General features: G+C 37.2%; 1 protein-coding gene across 13 annotated transcripts in view; it reads right to left on the bottom strand.

Moving 5' to 3' along the window:
- TTC27 (tetratricopeptide repeat domain 27) overlaps positions 1-26,385 on the bottom strand; it is a 168,388-nt gene that overhangs the window by 106,269 nt on the left and 35,734 nt on the right. For 9 of the 13 annotated variants that reach the window (XR_010405508.1, XR_010405510.1, XR_010405509.1 and 6 more), the window contains 2 exons: positions 22,160-22,226; positions 17,988-18,113 (listed from right to left, as the gene is read on the bottom strand). Coding sequence is in view for 9 of the 13 variants with exons in the window: in XM_064572083.1 (XP_064428153.1) it covers positions 17,988-18,113; positions 22,160-22,226 (193 nt within the window). In the remaining 4 variants the exon portion in view is untranslated. The remainder of the gene's footprint in view (positions 1-17,987; positions 18,114-22,159; positions 22,227-26,385) is intronic. The other 4 variants (XM_064572081.1, XM_064572085.1, XM_064572086.1 and 1 more) reach the window with 1 other exon arrangement.

Below are 26,385 nucleotides of genomic sequence, written 5' to 3'. Positions count from 1 at the left end.
TGAGAATGACCACCTACCGCCTCCTGCTGGCTCTGCCTCACCCTTCGGGGGTCAGCTCAAATGCCACTTTCTCGGAGAGCCTTTCTCAACCACTTTCCCTAAGTATCTCCATCTCTACCCCATGATTCTCCACCACTGCATGCAGGTTGGCTCCTTCAGCGCAGAGGTCCCAACTATTCCGTTCCCTAGCGCCTTCTGTACAGCCTGGCATACTGAGAGCACTCAGAGAGAGAGAGAGAGAGAGAGCGCGCACAGAGAGAGAAAGAAAGGGACAGAGAAGGGATTTTATGTTTGTCATCATTTACACAGGGGCAAAAGGGTATGTACAAAGATGCTTCTTCTGAAAAAGAAATGTAAATCAACAGTGACTAGCACTTATGAAAATCACCTGTCACGTTTTTTTTTCCTGACATTCCCTCAATAGATTTGGGAAAATACTCTCTCCCCAAGGACACAACATAGTAAATAATAAATGGGTATCATGAAATAATATTTTTATTACTATAATCCAGGTACACAGTGGCTTATATAGGCTTTTGTGAAGCAGCTCAGAAACTTAAACATTATAGTATTTTTTCTTTACAACAATATGCTCCGAATGCCAAATAAAATAAGCTTACAAGCCTTTTGAAAATAAGTCATTGCTAAATTCTGGCATACGACATAATTTTAAAGAAGAGGTGTGGCAAAGTGGAAAAATGCACTGAAAAAAAGAGCTGGACTCTAGACCAGACTCTCCACCAATTAACTGCATAAGCCTTTGGAAAAGTACTGACCATTTTAAGCCCTCCTCTTCCTCATTTACACAATGATGGGATTCGATCTGATGGTCTCTAGGGTTGCTGTCAGCTAGAAAGTTTTAATAAAATTCCATTTGTTTTAGGGGCGCCTGGGTGGCTCAGTCATTAAGCATCTGCCTTCGGCTCAGGTCATGATCCCAGAGTCCTGGGATCGAGCCCCGCATCGGGCTCCCTGCTCAGCAGAGAGCCTGCTTCTCCCTCTCCCACTCCCCCTGCTTGTGTTCCCTCTCTCACTGTCTCTCTCTCTCTCTCTCTCTGTTGAAAAATAAATAAAATCTTAAAAAAAAAAAATTCCATTTGTTTTATAGCAAAGAATAAGTTTCCAAATAATTCATTATGATACTTTGTACAAATCCACAAATTAAGGTGAATTCCTTCCCAAACTAGCTTGGGTTCCTCCACCTTCCCAGCCATTCTCTATATGCCCTTAAATAAGTGGATTAACTTCTCTTGCACCAAGATATGTCTTATCTACAAAGAGAAAAAAAACTGGACTAAATGGTGACCAAAACTTATTCCACCTACAAAATTCTGTCATGATGAAGGGAAAATAATGACATGAACTCCCAAGTTCATCTTTGTGGAATTTGGGTTATTTTATATTTTTAATTAACACTAATTTGATTGTAATTATAGACTTCATATTCACCAAAATGCCCCACATAGGTTATTAAAAGCCAATTAAAGTTCTTCACTGTCCAATATAAGAGAGAAATACTTGAGAACATTTAAATTTCTCAGATGTCAAAAATTAGTAAAATAAATGAATATTTTCACAAATACCAAATAGTAACTCATCAGATCAGGAATAGTGAGGTGTCTCACATAGACAAGGCTAAATAAGCACACAGTTTCAGCTTTGATGATGAGAAGCAGTGAGTGACTGAATATATAGTACCTAAGTATAAGCTGGTTCAATTTTTTACTAGCCTAGGATTCTAGCCACCAGTTATTTATGTGAGCAAAAAACAAAATACATCAGAGATTAACAGATTGTGGAATTCCATTGACTGTTCTATGTTCATGGCAGATATCTGATGACGCCTTTGTATAGATGAGGAAATCTGGGCATTAAAAAAAGCATTCTCACTTAAAAAAAAAAAAACAGACAGAAAAGCATCCTCAAAAAATTAAACATGGGATTACACATGATCCAGCAAATTCATTTCTTGGATATAAGCCCAAAAGAAATAAAAGGAGGGGCCTGAATAGATACTTGCATACCAGTGTTCATGGCAGTGTTGTTCACAATAGCTAAAAGGCAGAAACAACTCAAATATTCACTGACAGAAAAATGATAAACCAAATGTGATATGTGTGTGTGTGTATAAATATGATTCAGCCTTAAAAAGGAAGGAGGTTGATACACACTACAACATGGATGAACCTTGAAGACCTTATGCTAACTGAAATAAGCCTGACACAAATGGACAAATATTTTATGATTGCATGAGGTACCTAGCATACTGAAACGCAAAACAGAAAACAGAATGGTGGTTGTCATTCTAGGGAGAGGAGAGCACAGGGAGCCAGCGTTTAATGGGTACAGAGTTTCAGTATGGGGTGATAAAAAAGCTCTGGAGATGGAAGTGCTGATAATTACCTAACAGTGTAAATGTCTTTAATGTCACTGAATGATACACTTAAAAATTGTTAAAATGGAGGCGCCTGAGTGGTTCAGTCAGTTAAGCAGCCAAGTATTGTTTTCAGCTCAGGTCATGATCTCAGGGTGGTGAGATGGAGACTCAAGTTGGGCTCTGTGCTGGGCGTCGAGCCTGCTTAAGATTCTTTCTTCCTCTCCCTCCACCCCTCCCTCCACCCCTCTCCCTCTCTAAAAAAAATTTTGTTAAAATGGTAAATTGTATGTTATGAATATTTTATGACAATATAAAAAGCATATATTTTACAAAATCATTACTTACAAGGTCCTTAAAAAGAGCATTTTACATTCAAGTTCAGTATTGCTAAAAACTTAAAAAGAAAATATAAGATAAAAATATAACTAAGACCAAACTAATATTTCACTGCTTTTTTTTAAAGCCATGAATAATACTTCAGATGAAACACCCTACATGCATATTCAACATCTCCCAAATTTCAAAGTTTGTCTCGCAAAAGCTGGGTTATTTTTGGTGTATGAAAATATGTCTCTATATAATTTGCAGTAAACACTCTATTTTTAATCATCTCAGTTCCTATTTCCTCCAAAGAACACATTTTTGAGGCTATCAAATACTGTATGTTGTTAATTCTTATAATTTATAGTTTTTAATATCTCACTCATTTCTTAGAAATGTTCTATAAATTTCTGAATATTTTTTATCTAAAACTGGCTCTAAGTAAGAAATTACTAAAAGGCCAATAATGGGAGAGTCAGATTCTTGTTTTCAGGGAAATACAGTTACTACTCAACTGTAAAAGCCTGGACAAGTTCTTTCTTTTTAGGTTTTTATTTTAATAAAATGTTAATAAGATAAACAGTCATGTTCTTATCACAACCAAGTGCACTCCTTGATCCCACATCACCCATTTAACCCATCCCCCCCTCATCTCCCCTCTGGTAACCACTGGTTTGTTCTCTATAGTTAAGAGTCTGCTTCTTGGTTTGCCTCTCTCTCTTTTTTCCCCTTTGCTCATTTGTTTTGTTTCTTAAATTCCACATATGAGCAAAATCATATGGTATCTGTCTTTCTCTGATTTATATCAGTTAGCATAATACACTATAGCTCTATCCATGTCTTTGCAAATGGCAAGATTTCATTCTCTTTTATGGCTGAATACAATATTCCATTGTATATATAATGCCACTTCTTCTATTGATATTGCTGCTTCCGTATCTTGGCTATTGTAGATAATGCTGCTATAAACATTGGGGTGCATGTATCCCTTTGAATTAGTATTTTCATTTCCTTTGGGTAAATACCCAGTAGTGCGATTAGATCTATTTTTAACTTTGTGAAGAACCTCCATACTGTTTCCAGAATGGCTGCACCAGTTTGCATTCCCACCAACAGTGCGGAGAGCGTTCCCCTTTCTCCGCATCCTCACCAACACCAGTTGTGTCTTGTGTTGTTGATTTTAGCCATTCTGACAGGTGTGAGGTGATATCTCATTATAGTTTTGATTTGCATTTCCCTGATAATAAGTGATATTGAGCATCTTTTCATGTGTCTGTTGGCCATCTGTATGTCTTCTTTGGAAAAGTGTCTATTCATATCTTCTGCCCATTTTTAATTGCATTATTAGTTTTCTGGGTGTCGAGTTTTATAAATTCTTTATATATTTTGGATATGGCATTTGAAAAAAGCTTCTTCCATTCCATAGGCTGCCTTTTAGGTTTTGTTAATTGTTCCCTTTGCTGTGCAGAAGCTTTTTACTTTGATGTAGTTCCAATAGTTTATTTTTGCTTTTGTTTCCCTTGCCTCAGGAGATATATCTAGAAAGATGTTGTTATGACTGATGTCAGAGAAATTCTGCTTGAGCTCTCTTCTAGGACTTTTATGGTTTCAGGTCTCATGTTTAAGTCTTTCACCCATTTTGAATTTATTTTTGTAGATGGTTTAAGAAAGTGGTCCAATTTCATTCTTCTGCATGTTGCTGTCCAATTTTCCCAACACCATTTGTTGAAGAAACGGTCTTTTTCCCTTTGGATATTCTTTCCTGCTCTGCTGAAGATTAACTGACCATACAGTTGTGGGCTCATTTCTGCGTCTTCTATTCTGTCCCATTGATCTGTGTGTCCGTTTTTGAACCAGTACCATACTATCTTGATGACTACGGCTTTGTAATATAGCTTGAAGTCCAGAATCATGATGCCTCCAGCTTTGCTTTTCTTTTTCAAGAAAGTTTTGACTATTCGGCATCTTTTTGGTTCCATACAAATTTTAGGATTTTTTGTTCTGGTTCTGTGAAAAAAGCTGTTGGTTTTTGGGGGTTTTTTTTTAGATTTTATTATTTATTTGACAGAGAGAGAGACAGCCAGAGAGGGAACACAAGCAGGGGGAGAGGGAGAGAGAGAAACAGGCTCCCCGCAGAGCAGGGAGCCCAATGCAGGGCTCGATCCCAGGACCCTAGGATCATGACCTGAGCCAAAGGCTGACGCCCAACCGACTGAGCCACCCAGGCGCCCCAAAAAGCTGTTGGTATTTTGATAGGGATTGCATTAAATGTGTAGATTGCTTTGGGCAGTATAGACATTTTAACAATATTTGTTCTTCCAATCCATGAGCAGGGAATATCTTTCCTTTTTTTTTTTTTTTTAAGATTTTATTTATTTATTTGACAGAGACAGCGAGAGAGGGAACACAAGCAGGGGAGCGTGAGAGCGAGAAGCAGGCTTCCCGCCGATCCGCAAGCCCGAAACAGGGCTCGATCCCAAGACCCTGGGATCATGACCTGAGCCAAAGGCAGATGCTTATTAAAAACTGAGCCACCCAGGCGCCCCTCTTTCCATTTCTTTTTGTCCTCTTCAATTTCCCTCATCAATATTTTATAGTTTTCAGAGTACAAGTCTTTCACCTCTTTGGTTAGGTTTATTCCTAAGTACCTTATGGGTTTTGGTGCAATTGTAAATGGAACTGTTTTCTAAATTTCTCTTTCTGCTGCTTCATTATTGGTATATAGAAATGCCACAGACTTCTGTAGACTGATTTTGTATCCTGCTACTTTACTGATTTTATCAGTTCCCACAGTTTTTTGGTGGAGTCTTTCAGGTTTTCTATATACAGTATCACGTCATCTGTAAGTAGTGAAAGTTTTACTTCTTCCTTACTGATTTGGAGGCCTTGACAACAGCAGCTCTTAAGCAGGATTTTATTCACCCTCTAGGGGAATAAGGTGCCACTTTTCTGAAGGCACGGAGTACATCAACACCCTTAAAAGGGAAATTACTCAAAACACAAATTAACCTGTGACCACTCCACCTAAGCTTTCTGGCAGTGCTCAACCTGCCAATGCACACCTTAGCCACTCGCCCCCTTAAAAAGGCACTGATACTAGTCGTCTTAAAGTCTAAAATACCGGGCGCCTGGGTGGCTCAGATGGTTAAGCGTCTGCCTTCGGCTCAGGTCATGATCCCAGTGTCCTGGGATCGAGTCCCGCATCGGGCTCCCTGCTCCTTGGGAGCCTGCTTCTCCCTCTGCCTCTCTCTCTCTCTCTGTCTCTCACGAATAAATAAATAAAATCTTAAAAAAAAAAAAAAAAAGTCTAAAATACCTAATCCTGGCTAGCCCTGTGCACTGCAAACAGAAGCTATGCACAGCGGTAAGCTTTTCCCTTGTACAAATACTCAATTTATTAGAATTCTTCCCAAATAACACAAACCCACGTAATGTCCCACTATGTTTAAACCACATCCTTGTAGACTTGAGGGTATCTGGTAGCTCCATCCTGGTATTTGGTGAAATATTTAGACAGCATTAACTTGAGAACAACTGGTTGCACAATACAGCATACTGTTCTATCTCTGTTGTACCAGAGAACTCCTTACAACCAAAACATTACATTTATTTGTCTTTGTTAAAATAAGCAAAAACATACAAATCATCTAGATACATAGCAAAAATGTGTTGTGAGGGGCGCCTAGGTAACTCAGTAGGTTAAGTGTCTGCCTTCGGCTCAGGTCATGATCCCTGGGTCCTGGGATCGAGTCCTGCCTTAGGCTCCCTGCTGGAGCCTGCTTCTCCCTCTCCCTCTGCCCCTTCTCCCACTCATGCTCGCTCACTCACTCACTCTCTCAAATAAATAAATAAAATCTTTTTAAAAAAATGTGTTGTGAGAACAAGCTGTGATTGATGCTTCTGAGCTTTTTGCAAGAAACTGTCACTTTTTTCATATAGTCATCAGTGGGTCATCCTGCATCTTGATGCTTTTCTAGCATTGGTAGGCTTAAAGAAATAAATCAGATTATTCCCAAGCAAAGCACTAATACAAATGATAAGTTTGGAAGTTCATAATTTATCTTCACATAGCCTACATGGAAGAAAGATTCAAACACTTAAATGAACTTAATATATCCCTACAGGAAACTGGAATGAAATTATTAACAGAAAGAAACTATTTTATATAAGAAATGTTAGTTTGGTTAAAATGTGCTGAGAAAAGGTGCTTTATTCATTTTCTTAAATATACTGTTCTTTCAGCATATTGGAAATGACCATTGCAACTCATCTGACCATGAATGTAAATGTCCTATGTGACTCTTTTCATGTATTTTTCAGTTTGAAGAAATGGCTACTAGATCCAATTTTTTTATTAAAACATTTTTATATATTATATAATATATAGATGCACAATGAATTTTCACAGACCGAACAGACATATATAACCAGCACTCAGATCAAGAAAAATTACCAGCATCCTACTGTCCCCCTTGTTCTCTGTTCTGGTCATTTCCTGCCCCTCTGTAAGGGTAACCACTATCCTGACTTGTACAGAGATCAGTGTGCGTGCTTTTCTACATTACACAAATGTAATCACAGAGTACTCTTTTGTATCTGATTTCTTCTGCTCAACATTATGTTTGAAAGATTCATCCACATAGTTGCACAGTTGTAGAATATTCATTTTATTGCTGTATAATATTCCATTATATAAATATATAATTTATTTAACCACCATATCACTAATGGGCATTTATGCAGTTTCCAATTTGGGGCTAATACAAATGTGCTATGAACAGTCTAGCTGTGCTACCAGAATGTGCGGTTACGCACACTTTAAGACATGTTCTTTAGGTGAACGTGCCCAAGTATTTTGTTGGGTATATACTTAGGAGTGAAACTGCAAGGTCACAGAGTATGAATACATTTAGCTTCCATAGTTCCTCCCAATCTTCTAAAAGGTTATTCCATTCAACACTCTTACTAGAAATATTAGAGAACTCTTGCTGCTTCACATCCTTACAACACTCAATACTGTCTGTTTTGCATTTTAGCCATTCTCGTGGGTATGTAGTCGTATTGTATTATGGTTGTAGTGTGCATTTCTCTAACGACTAATAAAGTTGAGCACCTTTTAATATGTTAATGGCCATTTTAATATCTCTTTATTAAGTCCCTATTGAAATCCTTCGCCTGTTTTTTCTATTGGGTTGTCAGAATTTTTCTTAATAATTTGTTAAGTTGGTATTTTCTGAACACAAGTACTTTTTTGTTGGAGGAGGGTAATATATTATTTATACTCTTGACAAACATTCATGTAACACATACAATGTGCTGGCAAGGCAGTGGTCTAAGTGCTTTACAAATATTAATGGTATCTTTTGATAAAGAGAAGTGCTTAATATTAATGTAGTCCAATTTATCATTTTTGTTTTATGGCTAGAGCTTTATTGTACTGTTTGTCCTAAGATCTCAAAGACGTCCTCCCATATTTTTTCCTCTAAGAGCTTTACAGTTTTGCTTTTCACTTTTACATATCCAGTCTGGAATTGATTTTTGTATATACAGTTATGATATAGGTGTTAAGATAGCTTTTTCTATATGGATATAAATCATCTAGTACCGTTTATTGAAAAGCCTACTCTTTACCACTGTACTGAAAGCCAACTTTGTCATAAATCAGATGAGCCATGTAGGTTTGGATCTGTTTCTGGACTCTCTGTTCTACTGGTTGGTTCATATTTTCTCATGTCAAAATGTCTTAATTCAGTGTTTCTCAAACTTTCAAGTGCCTGAGAATAACGTAGAGAAACTGTTGAAACACAGACTCTTTGGCCTCAACCCCAGAGATTCTGATTCAATAAGGGGTTGAGAAACTGCATTTCTAACAAGCTCCCAGGTGATGCTGATGCTGACAGTCCAAGGACCACAATACGATAAGCAATAATATAGTTAAATAATACAGTTTTATAACAGAGCTTGCTATCTGGCAACATATATATGCCACCTCAGTACTTCATGCCTGCCTTAGCTATTCTTAGCCCTTTACATTTCCATATGAATTTTAAAGTAAGCTTGAGCTCCACAAAATCAAAAAACAACAGCAACACAACTACAAAAACAAAAAGTCAAACTCCGGGATTCTGTTAAGGATTGCATGATTAGGTAGGTTATTTTGAGAAGACTTGAAATTTTAATATATTGAGTCCTCCATGAACATAGCAGATGCTCCCATTTATTTAAGTCTTCATTGCTTTCTCTTATAATGTTTTGTAGATTCTAGTATAGAGGTCTTGCAAACTTAAGATAGATTTATTTCTTAAAATGTCATATCTTTGACCTTTGTAGGTGCTATCTTTTTTTCCCTTTGTAATTAATTTTTAAATTGTGGTAAAATACATATAACATAAAAATTATCATCTTAACCTTTTCTTTTTTTTAAGTAGGATCCATGCCCAGCACAAAGCCCAATGCAGGGCTTGAACTCATGACCCTGAGATCAAGACCTGAGCTGAGATCAAGAGTCAGATGCTTAACCAACTGAGCCACCCAGGTGCTCCACCATCTTTTTTTTTTTTTTTTTTTTTTAAGAGTTATTCATTTATTTGAGAGAGAGAGAAAGAAAGATAGCACATGAGCGGGGCAGGGACAAAGGGAGAGGGAAAATCTTCAAGCAGACTCCCTGCCAAGTGTGGAGCCCGACTTGGGGCTCAATCCCAGGACCCTGAGATCATGACTTGAGCAGAAATCCAGAGTCACACTTAACCGACTGAGCCACCCAGGAGCCCCAAGGCAGCCCACCATCTTAACCATTTTTTTAAGTGTACAGTTCAGTTAAGTACATTTACATGGTTGTTCAACTGATCTCCAGGACTCTTTCCACCTTGCACCTGAAATCCTGTACCCATTAGACATCAACTCCCCAATACTCTCCGTTCTCTGGCAACACCATTCTACCTCTCTTTCTATGCATTTGACTATTCTAAGTACCTCAGGTAAGTGGAATCATACAATTGTATATGCTATCTTTTCTTAAGTCCATTTATTTTTACTTAGAGTCTGCTAACTCAAGTAATTTGATGAAATAGTGCCTCACAGAAGTACGACTGCTGGCTAAAAATCCAGTTTTTTAAAAAAGAAGAAGCTTAAGAAATTTGGTGTGTTCAACTTGCAGCACTTTGAGAATTAGGACAGTGCTAAAGAATGCTGTGTCATGGGGCACCTGGGTGGCTCAGCCGGGCTCCTTGCTCAGCGGGGAGCTTGCTTCTCCCTCTCCCACTCCCCCTACTTGTATTCCCTCTCTCACTGTCTCTCTCTCTCTCTGTCAAATAAATAAATAAAATCTTTAAAAAAAAAAAAAGAATGCTGTGTCATTTGCAACCATACACTTGTATATGAGATGGAATTCTCACCATTTTCACCCTTCCGGACAAAGGTCAGAAACAACTCAAATATAAGTGATAACATTTGTGCAACTGTCTTAAGAGAAGTTCTCTCATTTCTCAACTCTCATTGACCAGAACCTATGAAAGGTGATTCACTGATCCAGTAAGCTTTTATAAGTGTACAATATCTATATACTCTATAATATTACTTATTATTAACATTATTAATATTTATATCATAAATTTATAATACAGAAATATTATTACTACGAAAGTTGAAATAAACTCTAGTAATATCTCTTACTTATAGTTACAGTGTTTTATAAGTTAAAGAATCAATCCACGTCGGCAAGTGTTGACAGATATTTTGAGAGCAAAAGGAAGACTGCTCTGCACACCTCAGGAGGAGGCGTATCTCTTTAAGATACGCCACCTGGGCTGGTGCTCAGACTCATACTAAAAAAAGAACTGTAATAATCTAACATCTGAGCAAACTCAGTTAACTGAAATGAAATAGCCAATGAATACCACTGTAACTCACACCAAAAAGTAAATTTTAATATCATGACACGCTATGTATATGGCATTCACGAAACATTGCCATCATTCCCAGAAGAGCAGCAAAGAAAATTCTGTAACACCCTCAAAGAAAATCTGGAGTGTTGTTTCTATTAAAAACAAATTTCCTTTTCACTCTTATCACTGCACATTTCCAATAATCTTCTTCCAGAGGTCACTGGGATCCTTTATATGACAGCCAGCCAGTCTGCTCCTTTAAACATGAAGGAAGGGGCTTTCAGATAGCTGCTTTTCCGCATATAAATCAAAGGCAACTCAGACCTCTCTTTGTGAGTCCATAATTGTTTGGCTACACTCAAGCCAAATCAGATGATGCTTACCCAGGTCAGGCTGACTTCACAATAAAGGAACAAAGAAATACTATAAAAAGCAGAACTATTCCCCCTTCTAATGAACTATTTAAAAAAGCATCCGTTGTTAAAATTTGTATCAAATGACAAGTTAAAATTCCCAATTTAGGCTATAAATTATCCCCAGTAGAACTACAGTCCAAATTCCCAGGCCTTGTCCTGTAGACCATTTAAAATCTGTCAGGAATCGTTTTCCCATAAGTCTCACTATTGCCCTAACCAAATCTTCCAACCCAGCTAACCCAATACAATCACACTTCCCCATCTCCTTGCCTTTGCTCTTGCTATCACTCCATCTAAACCCCATCTGTCTTTCAAGGCCTGATTCAAATCCTTCCTTAGTGAACAAAGCCTTCTTTGCTCTGTCCTAAACATTTTCTTCTTTTCTGAGCAGTTAGGGGATTCATTTATCTGTGCTATCCATTTGTAGTTTAAACTGCCTGGTATTGCCAATTACATTTCCCTGAGTTTATCTGATGAGAGCTAAATTAAAAATTCCACGAAGGCAAGTCCTATGCTTTATACCTTTATTTTCTTCCACACTATCTAGGAGTAGGCTTGGCAAATCCTGAGATCCAAATCTCCTGTCATTACAACATTTTCAAAGTTCTGTTCTTTGCTCTGTAGATTTTCATATAGAAAGCAGACATCAGAAAGAGATTAAGCTGTTGGTCATTTGTCTGCCTCAAAAAAAAAAAAAAAAGGCCTTCTACATTCTGGAGATTCCAGTTCATCCAGTGCATCACCAGATGCACTTTTCATACCGTCGTAAGAAACGGACCTATTTAGGGCGCCTGGGTGGCTCAGTTGGTTAAGCGACTGCCTTCGGCTCAGGTCATGATCCTGGAGTCCCGGGATCGAGTCCCATATCGGGCTCCCTGCTCGGCGGGGGGTCTGCTTCTCCCTCTGACCCTCTTCCCTCTCGTGCTCTCTGTCTCTCATTCTCTTCCTCAAATAAATAAATAAAATCTTAAAAAAAACAACAGACCTATTTAAAACATATAAACTATTTTAAAGCTGAATTTTTCATCCTTGAATACCATGTTAGTTCATAATGTCAAAAAGCCTAAGAGCTTTCTTTAGCTTCAGTGATGGCCAAAAGCAGAAGCACAAAGCCATAGATTGGAACAAGACTTCTTAATATCAACTGTATTACCAACTTAGCTTAAGTCCTGTATATTTCTGTATTTGGGACTTTTCTTTCTCAAGGCTTTTTCCTCTACCTTCCATTAATGTTCTTCATCATCACTGATTCTGCTTCTCACCAGCCTAATGAATGACAGTAAGATACACTTTAAAATTAAAATGTATGCAAAATCAGAACTGTTTATTCTTAAAATGGTTTATCAAATAACATTTCAATGATCTTGCTATTGCTCAAAATAGTTTTTAGACTTCATTTTCTTATTTGATATATACAGAGGATTATAAGTAACTAAAGTTTAAGTTATAAAGTATAATATAAACACCTGTGAATCTGGGACTAGTTTTTTTAACTTATCATTACATTTATAAAATTCATCCATGTTGTTGCTTATAGCTATAGTTCATTTATTTTCACTTCACTGTTGTGTAATATTTCATAACTGTGATATAAAATATCACAATTTCTCCTGTGAACAACATTTAGGTTGCTTCCAGTTTCTCTGCCATGATGACAAATATTGCTATTATGAGACATTCATACACATATCTACTGATGCAGACTCAAGAGTTTCTTAGGTATACTTCTAAGTCTGCATTTTCTGAAACACCTGTTATACACAACTTCTTAGTGTTCTACATCTCTCTGGTGTGGATAAGCATGGGTTGCATTTTTTTTATTCTGGTTTTTAATTTCAAATGATTTCTGGGGCACCTGGGTGGCTCAGTCGGTTGAGCGTCTGACTCTTGACTTTGGCTCAGGTCCTGATCTCAGGTTTGTGAGATTGAACCCCCTATTGGGCTCACACTGGGCATGGGGACTGCTCAAGATTTTCTCTCTCTACCTCTTTCTCTGCCCTTCCCCACACAGCTCCTGCATATGCGTACGCACACTCTTGCTCTCTTAAAAAAAAAAAAAGAAATTCTAAAAGTTACATTTCCCCTCCCAAATCAAAGAAGTCTAATAACAAAAGTTTTTCAGCTATCTTTTGATTAATACATGCTTTATTTCTTTAAACATCCCATATGTAGCTGGTCTATACTATGAATCAGAAAACTGTTGTTTTTGTTGACTCTCAGTCATGGTGGCTTGCCTTCTTTTCTCTCTGTTAATCTTTGTGAGCTCACTGCTCAGTTTTAATTTGGGACTGTTAATGTTTTCCTCCAGAGAAATTGGTTTCTGCTGCCACAGCAAGGCTGCACCATGAATCCAGGATTCCTTCAGACCTGCTTGAGGGTCTTAGCTTAGTAGAAAGTTGTGAAATAGTGTGAAAGTGCTATTAGGTCAGTTAATTCCATCCCTCACAGCTGCCTCTGATTTCTGATCATGGGAGTCTCTGGTCTCTGGTCCATGAGTCCCCCTTCTTTATGTTAACCTATGTGTTTGGGTTTATTTCGTAATGCCTTCCTGTTTCCTTCACCACTAAAGACCCAATAGGGCAAGCCACAAGTGGGAAACCCAGTAAGAGACACAGGCAGGTTGAGAGAAGTTTAATGGCGGTCTGAACACATCCCAGAGAGCCTGTTTTTATCTTCAACCCCAAATAAGAATGGTTAGCTAGCCATGAGGCAGTGATGGGCTTTGCTCATTTTCTGTATAGCTTTGTGCCAGAGGTTTTTTCCTTTAACTTTTTATTTTCAGATTTATTTTTCTCCTTCAGAAAAATTTCAAGGATAATACAAAGAATTCCTATATAGTCTTCAACCAAGTTAACTGTGCCATACAACCAATAGTTTAATCTCCAGACCTTAGATTCTACTAAAAATGCCATTTACAGACTTAAAATAAAGTCTAATTAACTGTATTTTTATATCCATTAACACAAGAAGTTGCTTGAAATCCTGTATTAATACCTCACTGTATTTTAGAAGATGTCAATTACCTATGCTATTTTTATACACAAGTTTCCTGCCTGGTGAATTCTTAAGGTTTTACATTCATCCTAGCTATCTTTTCTGTTTGCTGTTTCTGGTGACTCTCAATCATGAGGGCGTATAATTCAACTCAAGACATCAATGACCTGTGTTAGATGCTAAAGGTCAAAATTACCACAAGTGGAGCTCTAAACAGTATATCCCTCCACCTGAATTTGGAGTTTCTTTTGAACAGAGGTTTCCAATAATATTTGAGAAAAACTAGCCTGTTTTGGCCTTAAAAAAAAAAAAAGAAAACTTCATACTAAATGTGGATACTGAGCAACATCCTTTTCTTCCGCATCTACATTCTTTCCACTTAACACATCAGGTAAGCTGTGAGTATTTCGTGTTATACTTCTGAAATTGATGACAAGGACTAATCTACACTGAAACCAAAATCTTAATAAACTCATCAATCTTAAATATTCTAGGTCTAAATAACACCTATGCATTTTTCCTTTAGGTTATTCTTAGTGACTTTATTGAAATATAAGACAGGTACAACAAAATAAACCCGTATTTAGTGTAGAGTTTGCTGTTTTCACAAATGTATACACCTATGTAACCACCATGAAAATCAAGATATACAAATTTCCATCAGCCCAAAAAGCTCCCTGGAAATCAACCTGTGATCTATTCTCTGTCATTATGATTTAGTTTTATCTACTTTAGAATTCCAACTAAATGGAGTCAGGCTTCTTTAACTCAAAATTATGTTTTTCAGATTCACCCACACTGTTGAATGTATCAGCACTTCATTTCTTTTTATTGCTCAGTATCATTTCTTCAGCTGGATATTGTAGTTTATCACTCACTTGTTGATGAACATTTGGGTTTTTTCCAGTTTTAAGCTATTATGAATTAAACAGGTATGAACATTTGTATTTATGTCTTTGTGGAGATATAGATTTTCATTTCTCATAGAAAAATACCTAGAGGTAGCACTGATGATTAACTCCATGAGAAAATACCAAACTGTGATCCAAAGTGGTTGTACCATTTTGCATTACATTACATTTACAGTGGATAAGAGTTCCAACTACCCCTCACAGTATTGTCTTTTAAGTGGTGGGGAGTGGTGTCTTGTAGTTTTAAAATGCATTTTCCCAATGACTACTAGTATTAAGCATTGTTCATATTCTTGTTGGTCATTCATATATCTTTGGTGGAAGATCTGTTCAAATCTTTTCTCCATTTTTAATTGGTTTGTCTTATTATTATTGAGTTGGAAGAGGTCTTTACTTACTCTGAAAAAAAAGTCCTTTGTGAGATGTATGTACTGTGAATATTGCTCAGTCTGTTCTTGTCTTTTCATTTTCGTAATGATGTCTTTCAAAAAGCAGATTTTAATTTTAATGCAGTCCAATATATCTTTTAATCCAATTTTCCTACTATGGTTCATGCACTTAAGTGTTCTAGCGGAAAACTGCTCATTACCCCAATTATACAACAATTTTACCTTAAGGAAATGTAGGAGATTTAGGTCAATGACTGACTTTTATAAATAAATTCCTTTGTAATTTCTTTATTGATCCACAGACTAAGTATGTTGTTTAATTATTTGGTTTCCAAATATTTGGAGTTTTTCTAGATATCTAATAACTATTTATGTAAAATTTAATTCCACTGTGGAAAGAGATTATATTCCATATGATGTTTTTTTTTAATTGAGACTTATTTAATTGGCCCAGTATATGGTCTTGCTGACCATACCATGTGCCCTTGAAAAAACCATGTATTCTGAGTGTATTATTCTATAAATATACAGAATGTAAGAATCCTCATCTGTGACTCTTTCCTTTATAAAATGTTCTTCCTCACATTCCAGCAGCTGTGGTAGCCCCAATCTCTGTCCTCAGAAAGATTGCTGAATTGCTTGCGGAGTTTTAGCTTCCTTGCATGTAAGACACTGAGATTTAGCCATAGGATAGAAAAAAAAAAAACACCCAATGTCATTCCCTTCTTCCAAGCAAAAAATAAATAAAAAATCTCCAGAAACTTTCTGCATTTTGTCTATAGTTTGTTATTTTTATCTGCAGAAGGATGGTTCCAATCAGAGCTTACTTGGCCATCACAGAAGTGGAAGTCCTCCAAATAAATTTTAGAATCAGCTTGTTGATTTCTGCAAAGAAAAAAAGCCTACTGGGAATCCAATCGCTATTAATTTATAGCTCAATTTTGGGAGAACTGTCAAGTCAACAATGTTGAGTCTTCCAATCTATGAACATTGTAATTTTTCCATTTATTTAGATCTTCTTTAATTTCTCTCATTATATCATTTTTAGTATATAAGTCTTACACTTCAGTTAAATTTATCACTAAATATTTGATATCTTATGCTATTCTAAATAGTTTTTAAATGTCTTTCCCAATTATTCATTGCTAGGAATATATAAACACAACTGATTTTTTTTAAAGATTTTATTTATTTAAGACACAGTGAGAGACTGAGAGAGAGCATGCACGAGAGAGAGCATGAGCAGGGGGAGGGACAGAGGGACAGGGAGAAGCAGACTCCCCGCTGAGCAGGGAGCCCGTCACAGGGGGCTCAATCCCAGGACCCCGGGATCATGAACATGCATACATTTGGGAAGCTGAGCTGAAGGCAGACACTTAACCAACTGAGCCACTCAGGCGCCCCACAACTGATTTTTTTTTTAATTGACCTTGTATTCTTCTCAGACCTTGCCTATTACTTCCAGTAGCTTTCAAGTCAATTCTTTAGGGTTACCTATGTATACAATTGTGTCATCTATGCATACTGATAGTTTTATATCTTCCTTTCCAATCCACATACCTTTTGCATCTTCTTCATGTCTTACTGCACTAGCTGGGGGATTTCCAATTCAATGGAAAACTGAAGTGTCATTTTCCTGATCTTAAGGAGGAAAGACTTTTTCGTCAATAATGATTTTAATTAGAGATTCTTCAGTGATGTCCTTTACCAGGTTGACATTCCCTTGTATTCCTAGTTTACTAAGATATAATATAATATAATATACATATTTTATATTATAAAGTAAAACTAATATAAAGTTTGTTGAATTTTTTTCAAATGCTTTTCTGCTTCTACCGAGATAATCATTTAGCTTCTTCTTTTGCTATACTAATAAGATGAACTGCATTGATTGTTTCATATTAATCCAGTTTTGCCCTCTTGAGATAAACACTATTTGGTCATGACTTATTATCCTTTTTTGCACTGCTGCTTCATATATTTTGTCCAGTTTTGTCGTTGCTTTACAGTAAAAGTTCAAAGTCAGTACCAGTTACTCCAATGTGGCTAGAAGTAAACCCACAAATAAGTATTAACCTTAAGCCATGGTTAACAGTGAAGAAAGAAGTCTAGCAGTTACCAAAGTAGATGGTGGTAAGAAGAGAGCCTTGATCCCACTAATCCTATTATTCATTCTGCCTATTCCTGAAGTAGGATATATACAAGGAACTCAGTTCGACTACAGTCAAAAAATATTCAATAATTCTCTGTTTAATAACAGTTAACCTACAAATTGGTATAAAAAATAAAGCATGCCTATCTCTTACTTCTTTAAAAGTTACCACCTTAAAACCCAGAGATCGCTACAATCTTCATTATCAATACATGCCTATTAAATTAAAATGTACAAGTAACATTTTGAGAGACAAGTATTCAAACCAGAAAGAAAATCAAAATCCTGACCTATAACTGCTTAATATAGGATGTATCATCGTGTAATGTTAACACAAACTATCAGAAGTATCATGGCTATCTTGCAAAGTTCTATTGCCTATCCTAGAAAATTAAGAAATGAGTATGCCCTAAAAGAAAAACAGGCAATCACTTTAATCTGTAAAAATGGTTTGCAAACTATTTTATGTTCATAGATAAGCATTTATTAAACAGCTTTAAAATTAACGGCAGCAACAGAAAATATGTACCGTATAATGTACAACCTCGAAGGGTCTTTTTCCTTTTTTCATTTGCAGAGGCCTTGAGGCTTCAGAGCGGACACTCAGAAGGCAGGCTGCCAGTATCAATTCACACTGAAGCAGAACTTCTGCCAATGAAAACTGAAACACCTGTATGAATCAAGTAAATTGTTCCCATTTTCAACAATGAAAGGAAATTAAAAGCATTACGGAATGTCACTGACTTGGCCCATCTGAAAGGAAATAACGTAGATAACAGCTAATTTTAAATTATCAAGCCGATACAATACAAATGGCTCTCTAAAACAATATGGGTTATTTTTACTATGAGTCATTCAGTTTTCCTGAAATGTGTGGATCAAATATCTCAGGAACAGCCCTACATTATGACAACCTTAAAAAAATAAAGTATTCCTTTTAGGATAAGCTCTGACACTGCTGAATGAAAACCTTCTCCCAACACATCTCACATATATTTCAACATGCTCCACCAATAGGAAAACACTACTAAAAATGTCTCCAAAAAAGAGATATTACCATTTTAGTCAACTTTAAGACAGTTCACTAAAACTGAACAAAATTCAGGAATAATTCATTTATTCAATAAATATTCAACAAATATCCGATAGTAACTACAGTCCCCATCCCTTCAAGTGCTTACAATCCACTGGTAGGAGTATGAAGACTTGTATTATTCTTGCTCTTCTATTAACTAAAGATACTTCCTAGTCTCAGGATTTGATAGGCCCAGTTCCAGGCCCCCACACCGCTGCCACAGAAGGGAAATGGCCGCCCAGCTGGAAAGAGTGTGCCCTTCCTTTCCTCTCTGCTCCCTTCTCCCCCACGTCTACAGCCAATTTCAAACAGATCTTCTCCACTTAGGAATTCTCATTCCTTGAAAACAGAATGCTCTCCCGCAAACCAGTAATGAGATGGCCCCGCTCATCCCTGAAGCTATGGGTGCACCAGCTCTACCTACTCAAAGATACTTTCAGGACATTCTCGAATTTGATCCTCAAAGCAAGTTTTCAGGGCTGAGGAAGGGGCACACCCCCCTTCCCTCATTGCACAGATGAAGAAGATAAAACAAGCGGTTATCCTTCACATCACATAGCACTACCTAAAATTATAAAACTAAGTGGAGCAATGCTGCATCGAGTTATGGGACAGAAATAAATCCTCTCCAGGGTTCAAGCATATTTCATTCATTCTTCTGCATCCATTTATTGAGCAACAGCTATGACTGAAGCATTGAAAGACTATACGGGGTCTTGTAGAAGACCCAGAGAAGAACAGAGCCCAGTCCCTGAAATGGGGAGCTTATAGTCTTGTGGGAGTGATAAGACATAAACATAAATAATTATAATATAAGCCCAAATATGGTCCTTGTTAAAAGAAAGGCACAGAAAGAAGTTCAAGAGTTCAGAAGGGGGACAGCACCTGAAAGTGTTCCCTTTTGCCTCAAATAGTCTTTTGGAGTAATAGATAAAGGATCTTTATATACAGGATATTCAATTATATAGGATATAAATTTCAATGAAATTCTTCATTGAAACCAGGGGCCACTTCTAATTCATCTTATTATCTGTTTCAGTATCATGCACAAAGAAGGAATATCAGGAAGGACTGATAAATGCAAGATGAGTTGACAATGGCTCATCTGGATTTTTCTAGTGTAGTCTGTATGCTTCCTTTGGGATCAACAAAAGAAAGGGGTGGTGCAGATCACAAAGTATCCTTGGGGCTCCTAAAGCCGTCCTCACGTATAAGTTCCATGCTCTACTTTTTATGAACTAAAGATTTTCCTGGAATTAAAAAATTCATCTCCTTAGAAGAGTCAGGCCTGGCACTAGGCATTACTGTAATCAAACAGTTTTCCTCCAAAAAGATCAGTCCTCAGGTCAGTTCTGACTTGGATGAGAGTTGGAGGAGGACAGAGAGCAAAAAAAGGATGTATTATAAAGCCCTTGGGGGAAAAGTATGAAACTCAAATTTATGATCTTCATTGCAAGTTAGGAGAGATGAGTTACCCACCCCAGAGGTTACCAGAGTTAACTACTTCAGAAGAACTTCACAGTAGAGAGGAACAAGAAGGCGGGGTGCTGGGGTAGGGGATCGGAAAGGCAAACGAGAGACTAAGAGAATCTTAACTCTAGGAAACAAACTGAGGGTTGCTGGAGGGGAGGTGGGTAGAGGATGGGATAACTGGGTGATGGACATTAGAGAGGGCATTTGAAGTAATGAGCACTGGGTATTGTATGCAACTGATGAATCACTAAATTCTACCTCTGAAACTAATAATACAGTGTATGTTAATTAAATTGAGTTTAAATTTTAAAAATTTTTAAATAAAAATAATTTAAAAAGAAAGAAACAGGAAAAAAAAGGAAAAGTTTTTTAAAAAGGAAGAAATATATCCCCACCAACTGGAAATGCTAAAAAAAAAAATTGAACTGCTTGAATATAGAGTATTTTAGTGTCTTTTTAGGATAACTATGGATAATACATATACCTTGATAAACTGCTAAGACCAGTCCTAAGAAGATGTTATTACTGACCTCCTCCCCATCAGAGGCCAGCAGGATCACTTCCTAGCACATGTTAGCATTCTGTTTACCCCAGTCATCAGAAGAAACCCAAGTGTCCTGGTCACATTCATCATCTAGACACTTGTCCCCATCCAGCTCTGTACTTCCCTACAGTAACTCAAACTCACCACCATTCCAGATCCTCCACATCCTTCCCACTGAGATCCTCCCCACCACCTTGTCTAAAACAGCCCTCCTCATGCCATTTGTATTCCCTTACCCGGCTGTATGTCCCCAGAGCACATCTGTTAGATACATTATTTCTCTCTTGGTATACTGTGTACTGTCCCCACAAGAATGTAAATCGATGTAAACGCCAAGAGGGAAAAGACTTTGTTGACACTGTATCCCCTACTACGAGCACAATGCTTGATACATATTCAGTATTCAATAGAGATTAGCTGAATAAATAGGAAATACAGAATAATTTTTTAAATTAACCTTTTAAAAAAATGTTTAACACTTGTCAAATTCCTTATAGCTTATGTAATGAATAAACAGGGATATTTCCATATAGTTACCTAAACACAGATATGCTATCATCATAAACACCAAAGATTTCTAAGATACTCAAGTGAGAAAATAAAGTAGGCACCCAGAGGACTCAAGGGATTAACATCCAACCAGCTCCAAAACCGTAGGCAGGGAACAGTAACTTGCAAAATTTATATTACAATACAAAGTAAGCTAGCTTTTCTACAGATAAAAGTACTTCATTTTTGCCTTATCTGAAAAATAACAAAGAAAGAAAACATCAGAATTCTCTCTTGATTTTAACTATAATAAAAATGCCTTTGAAAAAATTATCTTAAGCAACTTGTGCTCATCAAAGATGTGCGTTATCTTTTCATCCATAAAGCTAAGAAGATACTGACTGACCCTTGGGTCTGTGACTTTTCTGTTCATCCTCACACATCTATTACTCGATCTTTCCTTTTCACTGCCATTCTTCTCCGATTGTGGTCTTTATCAACTTAATTTTCTTAACAGCCCATTCCCTCCTTAATTCCCTGTAATGAGGTGACTACACAATACTCCACTGAAACTGTCCTAGAAATAAGCAGGGCACTCCTGATTAACAGCACCCACAGCCCTTCTCCTCTCGGCTCTACAGTGCCGAATGCTGACAAGCACCTCATGCTCTCAACAATGCCTCCTTCCTCGGCCTCTATAACCCACACCCTCCTGCTTCTGGTCCTCGCTCTCTGACGTCCTCTTTCTCATCCCATCCCTGTGGGCATCACCCTCAGTTTTAGACAAGAGAGGTGCATACTATAGTGGCTTTGGAGTGAAGAGTCAGACTCTTGCTCTGTCATTTCATTTATTCATCGAACATTTATGGAGCACCTACTAGGTGCGCTCCATTAGACACTGAACAAGAACTGTTTGGCCACTGCCCTCAAATCCAAGCAAGTACAAAGAAAAAGGCTTATGTTTACATCAACAGCAAGTTATATGCAGTTTGGAAACTAAAATGGCGAGGTATTCTTCTCTTTAATTTCCTTAAGTGGCAGTGTTTCAACATGAGCAATCTGAGCCAAGAATGTAACAGAAGCAATAGAACGCACAAGGAAAAACATGCAACGGAAAGGATGAGACATGACTCACCGACGTAAATGTCAGCAGCTCCTCTTCAGTCAACTTATGCACTGGGTTATTCTTTTGGAAATTTGCGCTTTAAATTACAAAAAAAAGTAAATTAATTCTAAAATGCATGTTGTTAACTAATGAAATAAAATTTTTAAAAAGGCAACATAAACTTTATATATTTCAAAGCATGTATTTTAATATTACTGCATTATATACCAATAGAGATACAAGTTTTCCAAAGATAAGTATGAAAATTAATAATGTAATAAGTAAGTAAGTAATAAAATCCACAAATGGGGTGCCTGGGTGGAGCATTCAGTTAAGTGTCCAACTCTTGGTTTTGATCTCGGGGTCGTGAGATCAAGTCCCACACCAGGCTCCGCACTCAATGCAGAGTCTGCTTGGGTTTTTCTCTCCCTCTCCCTCTGCTCCCCCCCCAAAAAATAAATATTTTTTTTAAATGCTGACAAAATGTGGTTGGTACTAAATGTCAACATAATTAATTTTACTAGGAGAAAGAAATCCAATCTGTGCCCCTTCACAAAGAAAATGAAAAGAATTAACATGGCACCAGCTCCTATTTATCAAACCCATGCTAAAAAAATAAAATATTACTGTGACCATTAGGCAAAAATTAAGAGGTTGTCAAAGAGGCAGAACAATGGGAATTCTTAGATCCTGCTGATCCAAGTATAATTTGATAGGACAATTTTGTTAAACAATTTAGCACTATCTTATAACATGAACCTTCATATATCCTTAGCTCAATAATTCCATAGAGCCCAGAGAAATTCTTGAACAGATGTACCAGGAATCTATACACAAATATCCATAGTTATAGTGTGTATAACAGGAAAAAATCTTGAAATAATCCAGATGTCCAGAAGGAGAGTGATAAAATGAGAAATATTCACCCAATGGAATGCTATAATCCAAAGTAAATGGTAGCTACACATAAAACATGAATGAACCATAAAAACATAATAATGAGAGGAAAAAAACAATCACAGAAGACTACATAATAGTAAGATACCACTTTTATAAAGCTCAGAAAAAAAAAACAAATAAAACAATTGACTTAGACGTATAAAAACATGTAAGTAAATATATTTTTTGAAAAGGCAAGAAAATGACAAATAGAAAATTCAGGATAGTGGTTACCCTTTTTTTTTAATTCAAGTATAATTAACATACAGTGTTATGGAAGTTTCAGGTACACAATATAATGACTCAACAATTCTATATATTTCTCAGTGCTCAAGATAAGTCTACTCTTAATCCCCTTTATTATTTCTACCTGTCTCCCCCACCCCCACCCCTCTGGCAACCATCAGTTTGTTCTCTGTATTTAAGAGTCTGATTTTTTGTCTCTTTTTTCCTAGCCCCACTGTTTCACCAATCTATCATCTCTAAGAATTCACCTTCTCTGCGTTTCCTTTCTAAACTAACCCAGTCTACTACAATGTCCAAGTCACCTCTCCATAGGGATAATGGCCATGGGGATTACACAGAGATCAGGCAGTATTACAAAATCACTGTTTACAACCCCCACAATAACTCAGTTGATGTAAATCATCAATTCACTAATGTTCTTATCTGTTTATAAACACTGCCCATCAGATACCCAAGATTTAGACAATAATGAAGTAGTTTCTACCAAACAGGGAAGATTTAAATTGCCTATAAAATCCACTCAGCACTTCTAACTGTTCCATATATTAAGATTCCACCAATACTGTATTTGGAGGAAAAACCGGTATTTGAAAACAGCAGTTTTCTGTTTTGTTTTTTAGTCCTCTCTCAACTGTGAAGTCTAACTCATTATACCTAAAGCTCAACTAACAGAATCCCTGGGCATATGTATATTTTGTTTAACTTTGCTCTGTAATTCTGAGCAAGTCATTCAGCCATTTGAACCCTGATTTCCTATCTGAAAAATGGAGAAAGTAGCCTCTAGGGTTGCTAGAACATTAATGAGGGGTAATGTGGAAAGTGCACGGTGCAATTCCTAGCATGTGCAACTGCTCACAAATGGTTGCTATTTAAATTATTTACATACTAGTAGCTGGCCGGTTAGCTCAGTTGATTAGAGTGTGGTGCTAATAAATTATTTACATACTAAGAATCATTATGAATTGGACAATTTTTCATTAGTAAGCATAAAATCTATCACTAGAATCAAATCATGTGATAGAACAAGAGATCTGGGCTTAGAAATAGCTACCGGGGAGGGCGCCTGGGTGGCTCAGTCGTTAAGCGTCTGCCTTCGGCTCAGGTCATGATCCCAGGGTCCTGGGATCGAGTCCCACATCGGGCTCCCTGCTCGGCAGGAAGCCTGCTTCTCCCTCTCCCACTCCCCCTGCTTGTGTTCCTGCTCTCGCTATCTCTCTCTCTGTCAAATAAATAAATAAAATCTTTAAAAAAAAAAAAAAAAGAAAGAAATAGCTACCGGGTGCCTGGGTGGCTCAGTCAGTTGAACATCTGTCTTCAACTCGGGTCATAATCTCGGGGTCCTCAGATCGAGCTCCACATCGGGCTCCCCACTCAGTGGGGAGTCTGCTTCTCCCTCTCCCTGGTCCTTCCCTCTGCTCATGCTTTCTCTCTTGCTCTCAAACAAATAAATAAAATCTTCAAAAAAAAAAGAAACAGAGCTCTATCTGTATGTGTGATCCCTTATACCCGAACAAGAGGACTAGAGGACTGCATTCAACTTTTATGTAAATGAAATGTGAAAAAGGGGTATAATGCTATGAGGGGGAGACAAAAGGGTAAGGTCTACTGAGTTAAGAGACAATTTTGTTTTGTTTTGTTTTACAAATTACCCATTACTAACTTGACTGTTCTAAATATTGGAACTTTGTGAATACTCCATTTTGAACATTACTAAGTCTCTAGATGAGAAATGAGATATTTATGTAGTCCAAACGTACCTTCCCACAAAACAGTACTTACAAGGGTGAAAAAGAAAAACTTTACGATGAAGAAGCCTGGCAAACACGGCTTCAATCATGTGATTAAAGTTAACATCTGCAGTAGTGGGACAAATCAAAACTGTTCCACTGCTAGGATGCAATAAGAACCATAAAATATGGGGTGCCTGGGTGGCTCAGTCAGTTAAGCATCTGCCTTCAGCTCAGGTCATGATCCCAGAGTCCTGGGATCAAGCCCCGCATCGGGCTCCCTGCTCAATGGGGAGCCTGCTTCTCTCCCTCCCTCTGCAGCTCCCCCTGCTTGTGCGTGCTCTCTGTCAATAAATAAATAAAATCAATAAAAAAAAAGAACCACAGAACTTCCCTTCTCTGATATCCATGCTAATGATGCATAATGCAAATCTAATTGTAATTTTTTTTTAAATAAGTCAAATTCAAGAGGCAAAGTCTACAAAGTAACTGGCTTATAAATTTCAGAAATGTCAAGACCATGAAAGTCCAGCAAAAATGAGGAACTATTCCAAGACTGACAGTAATTGGAGAGACAATGACAACTAAAAGAAACACATATATTCTACCGTGGGCCCTGTGCTACAAAGGAGATTACTGGGACAACTGGAAACCTTGAATGGGATCTGAGTATTAAATGACAGGAGAGTATGAATGTTAACATCCTCATTTTGATAGCTGTATTGTGGCTATGTACAAAAAATTCCCGTTTGTTGGAAGCACACGCTAAAGTATTCAGGGATGATACAGTATCATGTTAGAAAATTATTCTCAAAAGTTCTCTGCAATGTCTTACCCTTGCAACTTTTTTCCAATTTTGAAATCACTTTAAAATTGAAAAAAATAAAAATAAAAGGAAAAACTGTTTCCAACACACATAAGGTTCGACAGTATTAAGAAATAATTGTATCCTCGGGTGCCTGGGTGGCTCAGGTGGTTAAGCGACCGCCTGTGGCTCAGGTCATGATCCCCAGGTCCTGGGATCGAGCCCCACATCGGGCTCCCTGCTCAGCAGGGCGTCTGCTTCTCCCTCTCCCACTCCCCCTGCCTCTCCCCACTGCTTGTGCTCTCTCTCTTAAATGAATAAATAAAATCTTAAATAATAATAATAATAATTCTATCCTTTGGAATGTAAATATCCTCAAAGGTCAAAATAATCATTCTCAACTCTCCTAAATATTTTATTAAAAGCTTATTCCTAGCTAAGGCTAGCCAAAGAAATTTTGCTTATGAAGGAAAGAGAAGGTGAAGTTATACTAACTCAAAGGAGATACCTGAGATTCCTAATCTCTAACCCTTTACTTA

This window comes from Mirounga angustirostris, unplaced genomic scaffold (assembly GCF_029215605.1).
Source record: "Mirounga angustirostris isolate CCGP_5_RB_7025 unplaced genomic scaffold, mMirAng1.0.hap1 SCAF_10, whole genome shotgun sequence".
In the NCBI taxonomy this organism is placed as follows: Eukaryota; Metazoa; Chordata; class Mammalia; order Carnivora; family Phocidae; genus Mirounga; species Mirounga angustirostris.
The sequence above is the reverse complement of the archived record's forward strand: the minus strand, read 5'-3'. Positions and strand labels throughout refer to the sequence as shown.